Here is a 9,973-nt window from a genome sequence, read left to right on the forward strand (position 1 = left end):
AATTAACTCTTAATCACATTTTTTTTTCTCCAAAGATACAGTACAGATAAAAATAAAGATAAAATTGAACTATGAAAGTATTAGAGAGAAGGGAGGATTCAAAAAATATTAAAGAGACAGATGCTGAAATGCAACTCAATGGTAAGGTACTTACCTACCATGGGCAAGGCTTTGGGCTCAATTTTTAGCACTAAATAAATATTTAGGTGAGGAAGAATTTCAACCTATGAAAGAAAATTCAGAAGCAAACAAAGGAAATATTTTTAAATTTTACAGCATAAAAATTTCCTCACGGCCACAAAACTCATTAACAAAATCAATTTTAAACATTTGTAAAGGTACAAATCCCAGTAATGAATGTAACTGTACTGTATACCTAGAATGCACCAATAAACTTAATTTAAAAAAAAACATAAACTTGACAAACAACATAATGTATAACATTTAAAGATTTATCCTCAAAATATAAGACATCTACTAGTGCAGTGAACAGAGGGTTCAATGCAAAGAAAATGCAGAGTCTATCTGAACTAAATGGAAAAGAAATATACATCCATGTTTGTAATTAATTTTCTAATAAAAGCTAATAGTATAACCCATCTTTTCCTAATACAGTGGAAAGGATCAACAACTGATTATACACAGAGGTTGCTGACTGAGATGTAGATCAACAGAATCTTGGATGTATTGCTGATGCAAGGAGTCGGAATTAGTACAATTTTTAGACAGAGTTTGGATTTAAATGTAAAATAAAAATCCAAAATTAACACTTGAACCCAGGATTGGCATTAACATATGTACCATATAAGTTAATTATTGTATATATATGAAATACCATTTTGTTAATATAAAATGTTGGTGAAAAAATCTTAAAAATATCTTATTATGAGGTTGCTGAAAATAATGACTAGCCATTAAAATAATAGAGGTATCCATATTAGCAGTGATATGGAAATGCTTAACATTTATTAAGCTACAAATTATAAAGCAAGTATATTTAGGTTGGCTTAGTACCATAAAAATATGTAAATATGTATATCTTTTTAATTTAGTAGAATTAAAATGTTACCTCAAATATAACATTTCATAACAATTGCCACAGATTAGAAAGTTGATCCCTTAAAGAAGGCATATTCTTTAAACTATTCTCTTTTGTTTCATTTGAAATGTATACTATTTGGAGATCAGTGGAGGTGAATTAATTTTTTAACACATATTTAAATTTTAAGCAAATTTTTATTTTAGTCCTTTAGGTATTTAACAAAGCCTGTTTTGCTTTCAAAGTGGAATCCTCAATTCCATGAGGTCCAAACCAAAGGACAAATTGAAATTTTAAATTCACTGTCAAACAAACTTAAATGTGCTCTAAACTCAGAAACTATAATATAAATAGCACCCGACCACATGAAGGAAGAAGTCAGAAAGAAGGGTTTTGTACAACAGAAAACATAGTGAGAAGAATATGGTCTCACTCCTGAACACAAAGCAATACCTACAGTAACAGCAAATAAATGAATAGGTGAAATTCATCTAGAATGAAAAAAAAAGAACAGAATAAAATGATCAGTTTATGGGTTTATCAGCCACCCTTTTCGTGATGAACTATAGTTTGAAGATTGCATTCAGATAGCCCCTTAAAAGTGCTTGCAAAGACTGCACATACATTTTCAAAGGTAGTTTGCTTGAAAGGTAAATGTTAGTCACTGTTCCTTGCAGATGAATTTTGAAATCTTGTCTGTTATAGTATGACATACAAATCATAGTTAGGGAAACTTCATTCCTTAATTTGAAAACCTCAGCTAGGCATGTGAAAAGAATAAAATATTTATGCAGTTTGCAATTCAATCAACTACTAATCGAATAGTTACTAGAATGAAAAGGATTAATAATTTTTGAGTTTATGACCTGGAGGCAAACAAGTTTCAATATGCTGATTAAAACTTATGCAGTAACACTAATATATCAAAACTACTTTGAGAAAGCTAAAATAAAATTCAATCATTTTTGCTGAATAAATGAAATAAATATTTGGTTATAATAAATTTAATTAAAATATGTTTAAAGGTGGAATGAAAGCTGTTTGAAGCCCTGAATTAGAAACACAGAATTTTTTTCCTTTACACTTCAGGAAACATATCAGACTCTAATAGGGGAATTTTTTTCAGACTCTAGGACTATGTTCTTCCTAATTTCCTGAATAATGGCTACATAGCACTCTTTTTTCTAGTTTCTGAATATAAAGTATAGTGGACCCTTGACTTACAAACTTGATCAGTTCCCACAGGCTGGTTGTAACTCAAGTTGGTTATAAGTCAATACAGCTGAGATCTGCATGTTTACTTAGATACACACTATATAGATAACAAGAGGCAGATTAATTTTCCATTAATCTAATTAACCTAAGTTGTTCATATGTTGTCAGTCATAACTTGAGGGTCCACTGTAGTTGTAAAATCATTTTTCAAGAGCAGCAAAGAAGAAACTTAATATAACAGTGTATTTGTCCATCCAGCCTTGGAGTTGGGAAGAAAATGACAGAATAATATTTTCATATTTATAATATGTAGAGCTTATTGTGTATATTCTGTACAACAAGATTGGAGCGAGTTAACAGTGGTAAAAGTGGACCACACTGGATGTCACAGAAATATCCCACAGGTGAAATGATGAAATTTTGGATTCAAATCATACTGTTAGGATAGGAAATGAATAGATTGATACCCAAAACATTTAGGGACTAAAATTAAAAAGAATTGGTTCTGGATAGGATAGGGTGGATGATACAAAGGATAACTTGCTGATTGCTTGAGCTGAAGAAATGGTATTTCCATTCTCTGACACTGCTAGGACTCATTGAGAGGTATTAAGGTCATGAGCTTTGAACGTGACATGTTAGATTAGAAAATTGCATATCAGTACACATGTGTTATGACTGTATTTGTTGAATTTCTATGAGTTAGATATTTAAATCTATTCTATTCAGCCTAGTCAGTTTCACTATTTAGAATACTTTTGCTATTATGACTGTTTAACAGCAAAATAGATTTCTGCAACTCAATTATTTGAAATAATTTACGAAGCATCAAGCAGACCTAAATTCTGGCTAGATGATGTTATTCTAGTGAGAATGGCTTGGTTATCTTTGGTAGTTTCACCCCTAAATGACATAAGTCAGTAGCTTGAAATAAATATGATAAACATGTGTAAACACTGAATAGTTTCTCTGGTCTGAAAACTAAAAGTGTGAATAAGGTTCAGACGGTACAACTGTTAATGTGACATAGGAAGAAAAGGGCTAAAGGAGTGAGGGAAGTGACAGGGTAGGGGAAAGGAAATAAGGGAAAAGAAAAAATATCAAAAAAAGGAAAAAATGGAAACAAAGTCTTTGTAAATAGGGAGAGGTGGAGGGGGTGAAGAGAGGGGAGGGGTGTGAGGAAAAATTAAGAACCAAGATACATCATGTAGAGGTACAAGATCCCAATGATGAATGTTATTGTACTGTATACCTAAAATGTACCAATAAACAATGGAAAAAAGTAGTGAAAATGTCAACTATAATCTCACAGTGCCTGAGCAAAAATTATCAAAATTTTATTGCATTTAATACTCGACACCAAGCCGAGTCAAAGGACACTTGATACTGCCAAATTAGAATGATGGACGAGCCTCTTCAGGTATTGAGATTTATGACATTTTTCTAATATGTTTAACCATCACTAGATTATCTACCTACTAAGCAATGAAACCATGCAGAAGAAATTTTGGCTAAAATAACTCAGTTACATTAACACCTTTCTGTAACATATTTCAATGATAAAAATGAATAGTTTTAAATTTATTTTGTATTATTGGTATATTGTGGCAGTACATAATCATTCCATTCATCCTGGAAACTTGATACTGCACATATCACATCTCTACCACTTTTAGTTTCCCTTCCCCTCTTCCTCTGCTCTCCTTCCCACCCCCACAAAGTCTAACTGCCTTTTTCTTTCCAACTCTCTTATATTTTGAAGTTTAAATTATTTATATCTTAGGTTTCTTACATTAGATAAACCATGTTATATTGTTCCTTCTACCTTTTATTTATTTCACTTAGCATTATGGTCTCAAGATTTATCCATTTCCCTACACATTACTCAAATTTATCCTTCTTTACGGCTGAGTAATATTCATATATAAAATATTTTCTTTGACCATTCATTTGGTGATAGGTACATAGTTTGCTTCCATAACTTCTCTGTTATGCACTGTGCTGATGTAAACATGGTTATTCAAGCATTACTATAAGATAATAACTGTAGTTATTTGGAGAAGATACTCAGAAGGGGGATTCCAAATGGAATTTCTGTTTTCAATGTTTTTGAGAATCACCCTATTGATTTCCACAGTGGTTTTATTGTTTGCCAACAACAATGTAGAAGGGTAGCTTTACCCCAAATTATGCCAGCATTTGTTTTGGTTTTTGTCCTTGATGATGGCCAGTGTTACTGGGTAAAATATACTTTATAAAGATAGCACCAACATGTATTTTAATTTTTTTTAATTACCAGGAGATATTAGAAGGCATTTTTTTCTTTTTCTTTTTCCTTCTAATTCTGTAGAAATTCTAGGATAGCACAGACGAATCCTTTCAGGGTTTTAAAGCTTTTTTGTGTTCATTTTAATATTATTTTCCAGAAAAATTATATTTTTACAAGGTATCCATCCTTACTACATGTGGTATGCCTGTGCACATGTTTATTAGTATCCAAAAATACTCTAAAAACAGTTAACATCTTGCACATGATATGTTTGACTTGAAGTGTTACATGAACTATAACTACTTTATAAACTTTCAGAAACAATGATAATTGTCTAAGCTAAATTAAAAGCTATACTTTTTAACAGATCTACGAGCAAAATAATACACTAGCCAAAAAATTAAATAACTTAATAAGTGATGTCTTCCCTAAGTAAACAAAGTAGAGGCTGAGTTCTCATTTTGGTAAGTTCATCAAATAAACAATCTGTCCACATATTTAACAAGTGGTTGAGAAAACTGGAATTTGTTGATAAATATAAACATAAAAACAAACCTCCCACAATTTACCATTTTGCTTCACTCTGTTTTCCCTCTCACTTAAAAAGAATGAGTCTGTAATTGTTGTGATTTAATTTTAGACTTAAGCCAAGTGAAATACACACAAAAAATATTGCATTGGCTTCTATAAATTAACAAAAAGTATATATGAAAGCAAACACCAGAAAAGCCATAATTTGTAAACAATGGTGGCAAACTTATGATACACCTGCCACAGCAGGCTGTTTGTATCATTCAAAGCTCTAAAAAGTTCACCCTCACTAAAATAGGAGAATGTGACATTTGAGTTCCTGACAGGTGACAGAGAAACACAAAATGGAAAAAAAAAATGTATTTCCCATTTGGAGAGAGCAGATGATCAGTCATTAATGTGAACAGATACAAAGGCCAGGCTTCACATTTTTGTCATGATTCTGTAGTTGGATAATAAACATGTGTGCTCTACTGGATGTTTAATATGACATTAGCCACATGTCTTTAGTGACATCTGCCTCTAAGTGAATTTAATATCCCTGACATCTAAGTCTCCATTTTATTTTGAAAAACATTCATAAGCATCTCACTAAAGGTTTTCAAATAAAAGTCATTAACATTTAGCCACTCAATATTGAAGAAAATAGAGAATATTCTGATAAATTTAGGGAACATGCATATTCAGAAAATTTATTTTAGTATTTATCTTTATATTAACATTTACCATTTTATGTTTATACACAAAGATTTCCATCATAGAAAATGTGAAGATACAGAAAATATGTCAAGCAGAATATTATAATTATTCATTATCCCATATCTGTACATATAACCACTGTCACCCTTTTGGTGTCACTCCTTTCAACCTATTCCTATCCATTTGTAATTTTTTAATACAATTAAAATCATACCATATAGTTAGATAATCTTACTTTTTCCTTAATATAGTATCATCATAATATTACACATTTTAAGTGTGAAGATCATGAATTTTAAACTCTACACAATTAGATCTAAAGTAGTTTAAAAAGTAGTACATTTAAGGGTATGATGCTATTTCTAACTTTTGTGATTTGAAATACAACTTTGGAACTCTTTTCTACACTTAGAATCCAGTACCCTAAATGACTACATTTTAAAACATTATAAGTCATTCAACAGACATAAAAAGAATCTAACTTAAATTTCTAGATACAGATAGTACAATAAAATGAAAAGCCTCATTGTTCTAATAAGGCACATTTCTCTAAAAGCACAAAGTCCAGTCTCCATGTAGTTGATGCCACTTGCAATGACCCTCTTTTCATTGAGGAAAATTCACCAACTTCTGCTATATGGGTGGCTTTTTTTATCTTGTCTCATGGCTGAGATATAAGTCAGGAGAGTCTTCTGAAATAGCTGGCACACTGAGGATAGAGCTTATCCTGCAGCTTCAAAGCCGGGGAGAATCTTCATTTCAAAATCAACTGTGAGTGCTGCACAAAATAGTCGACATTACCACAGTATTCACCAAATGGCAGTGCAAAGGTGACTAGCTTTGAAATGCTTATATGTAATTTTAGTTGTCTCTATACCCAAAGTAAAGTGGGAAAATGAGACACCAGATGATTTAAATCTACAAACAACAACAAAAAAATTAAAACATCTTTTGAACAATTAGCTTTACATTGAATTTAAAACTTATTTAAAATATTGGTTCTATTTTTAAAGTTATTTGATTTGGAAAATTCAGCAAAACCACTATATTTTAACTCAGAGTCAAGAACTGTAATTAAATATTCTTTTTTTTCAATTTTCAATAGGGAGCTATTGAAATTTCTAAAACACGCAAAAAACAGGGTTCCTTTTTCAAAAGTAGAATAACAAGTGTGCTCTTCAGTGTGCTAGAATCTGACACGTGTTGCAAACAGTAGCCCACAGAGCTGCGAGCTCCATCAGTCTAAGAACTGGCCAGGCACAGAAGCTGACAGACCAGAAGAGGTCTGAGCAAGGCAACTCAGGAAGGCAACTATTCCAGGTTGATGGCAGCCTGATCACTGTCACCCTCTTTCTGTGAAGATAAATTTAGAACGCAGCCTCATGTTCTCCCTTCACCCTCTTCTAAACAGTGATGCAAATTGGCGTATAACTTTTCAGTCCCTGCTCAGTAACTGACGTGGAAGCAGTGCCCCCTGCTCTTATTAATGGCTGTGACTATGGGGGAGCAGCTGTTTGCTCAATCCCCGTCCCTCAGGTGTCCTCACAGCAAAGCCCTGCTGCGTGTCCCCCTAATTGTTTCCATGACAGTTACTACATGCATTGGTTCAATCTGAAAGCAAGAAATGCCCTCATCAGAAAAGGCTAAAACTCACCCGCTGGCAGACAGACCTTTGCTTCTCACATTTGAAAGCACAGGTTCAGAATAGAAAAATGATTTAAACCACCAGGTGGATTCTGCCACTTCGGGTAACCCTATCAAATAATATTCATATTAAACTCTTATCAAAACAGTTTTAAGAAATTAAAAGCACATGGAAATAATGAAAGCAGTATTAAAATAGAAACTACACACCTTGTAGAGGTTTCTCTTCATCTATGATGTTAACAGAATCAGTGGCAGTCAATGAACTAACTGAAGAAATACTAGGTTCTGTAGGAACAGATTTGAACAGAAACAAGTAAGTAAATGACAAAACAAGGAGCATGTGCATATCGTCTATACAGATAAACATTTAAAACATGGTTTGAAGTCATTTACCCTTGGCTCATGAATTTATCAGGTGAAAATTTGGTCAGAACCTCTATCAAAGAGAAACCTTCTGTAGTAAGGAAAGATACATTTTCTGCTAATAAGGTATAGTCATTACCACAATATGCAACTTTCTCTTCTCTCTTCCTCCATAGAGAAAAACATAGAATTTTAAATATGTTATAAATGTTGTCAAATTGAAAAACTCAAGAAGAAAACTCAAGAAGTACAAGATCAAAGCTGTATTGCTGTTCTATATTAGAACATTACATATACTTATTTTTTTCCTCATTGAGTTTATTGGTACTTTTTAGGTATACAGTGTAGTTACATTCATTATTGGGATCTTGTACCTTTACATGACAGGTCTTGGTTCTAATTTTTTCCCCTTATCCCTGCCCTCCCTTCACCCTCTCCTCCCCTCCCTACTTACAAATATTTTATTTCCATTTTTTCATTTTCTCATATTTTTTTCTTTTTAATGTTATAAAATTGCCAAGTTTAGACACTAAGAAATTATTTTAAAATAATACTTTTGTCTTATTTGGCTTATATTTTAAATCAGTAAGCCATTTAACATAACTTCTGTTGATAAAAATAACAACAAATATATAAGAATAGTGTAACATTTTATTTTAAAAAATTAATTCATAGGTATTTTAAACTATGCACAGTCTTTGAAATAAGAATTCTTTACAGGTTTTTGGCATACACACTTTCAATAAATATTAATTTAGTTCTAAATACTCATAAATTTTATAAAATTTCTCAATTTTCTTTAGAAGCTACACTGTTCACTTCATCTATGAATATGCTTAGATTAATAGATTAATAACAATGAAATCGGCCAGACAGATGCTGACCTATTATTTGCAGCAGAAAATGGAAATTGTAAAATCTTTGAAGCAAAGTCATGCTGTCTGCTTTTCTAAAGAACTGAGTAATATTTTATTTATATGAAATCTTTCAGGTTTTAAAATACTCTCTGAACTAGAAAATATATAAAACTAAAATACAACTTTGAAATAAAAACTAACATGGCTGAAACCCAGATATGAGCCAAGTAAGCCTGGTTCTAGGAGCCTTTTGTCTCCAAACTTTGTTTTCGCTACTGTCACCAACAGCTGTCAAGTTTTCTATCTTAAATTCTGCACATGGTATGTAGGTCAGCTCTGCTGCAGAAACATCACTTCACATCATGTTCTCGGGATATTCTGTAGTGATGACACAACTTACTTCGATAATACTGATTTGTGGCCAGAAGACATCCAATGGAAGGAACTGAGGCCATGGCTTCACCAGCGAGAGCTGAGAGAGCTGTCAGCCACAATCTCAGGAAGAGCGACCAGAAAAGAGACATTGCCATTATTAGCATGGAGTTTCCTTTTCCTCAGAGTGAATTGTTTTTGTAAAGTAGCATTATTTGACATTTAATAAATATCTGATAACAATTTAATTGTTTACACAAAATTGCAAATATAAAGCAAAAAAGGAAAATGTAGCAAGTCTATAATCCCAAAACTTTAAGAAGTTCATGCAGAAAGATCACCAAGACCGAATCTAACAACATAGTAATTCCTTATCTCAAATTAAAAAAATCAAATAACAGCTGGAGATGGTTTGGTACCAAGGGGAAACGCAAAGAAAAACTTGCATATGCAACTAAAAACATTGCCCACATGACCTACTCTCCATAAAACAAACCTAAAAGTATATTTTTAAAAATTTTAAATATTAACACAAACACAATGTAGTCACTCACCTACTTTCCCCAATTTATGCTTTGATAACAAATGTAGTTTTAAAATTTCTTCAGAAAATACATTGAAAGAACCAGTACTTAGTGCTCTGAGAGAGGCTGAAACAGCCCAGGAACCAGCAATCAACTGCAATGCCTGGTAATGTGATCTGGAACCCCGGAGGGCACTTTATATCAGAGTCCAGGCTGTGTGGAGCCAGCGCAGTGGGGAGTGTGAGGTCAGGTGGTGCCCGGCCAGAAAGGGCTGTGAGTGAACTCCCTCTGCCCCTCTGCCCTCCAACAGTCTAAAGGACCTTGCAGTGTGCCAGCATGCCAACTTAGGCTGCAGTCAACAGGACATTTGGCGTCGGACCCAGGTTGGATTCATTCTTTTTTAATGTCATAGTTTAAAACTCACTACTGGTTACCTGGAAGGAAGTGACACTCAAGT

General features: G+C 32.8%; 1 protein-coding gene across 4 annotated transcripts; it reads right to left on the reverse strand.

The window, feature by feature from the left end:
- Positions 1-4,656: 4,656 nt before the first annotated feature.
- Positions 4,657-9,711, reverse strand: Ppdpfl (pancreatic progenitor cell differentiation and proliferation factor like). Of its 4 annotated transcripts, none has more exons than XM_010630309.3 (5): positions 9,547-9,711; positions 9,021-9,101; positions 7,608-7,685; positions 7,408-7,507; positions 4,657-6,531 (listed from the first exon to the last, which is right to left on the reverse strand). In XM_010630309.3, the coding sequence occupies exons 2-5, from the start codon at positions 9,073-9,075 to the stop codon at positions 6,519-6,521; spliced, it is 246 nt and encodes an 81-aa protein (XP_010628611.1). In that variant the 5' UTR covers positions 9,076-9,101; positions 9,547-9,711; the 3' UTR covers positions 4,657-6,518. The 4 variants fall into 4 exon arrangements, with proteins under 4 accessions (XP_010628611.1, XP_010628612.1, XP_010628610.1 ...); XM_010630310.3 differs by having other exon boundaries at positions 9,021-9,130; XM_010630308.3 differs by having other exon boundaries at positions 9,021-9,115; positions 9,547-9,700.
- Between the last annotated feature and the right edge of the window lie 262 nt (positions 9,712-9,973).

The sequence above is a fragment of the Fukomys damarensis genome, unplaced genomic scaffold (genome assembly GCF_012274545.1).
Source record: "Fukomys damarensis isolate Sample0158 unplaced genomic scaffold, DMR_v1.0_HiC HiC_scaffold_5, whole genome shotgun sequence".
NCBI classification, from domain to species: Eukaryota; Metazoa; Chordata; class Mammalia; order Rodentia; family Bathyergidae; genus Fukomys; species Fukomys damarensis.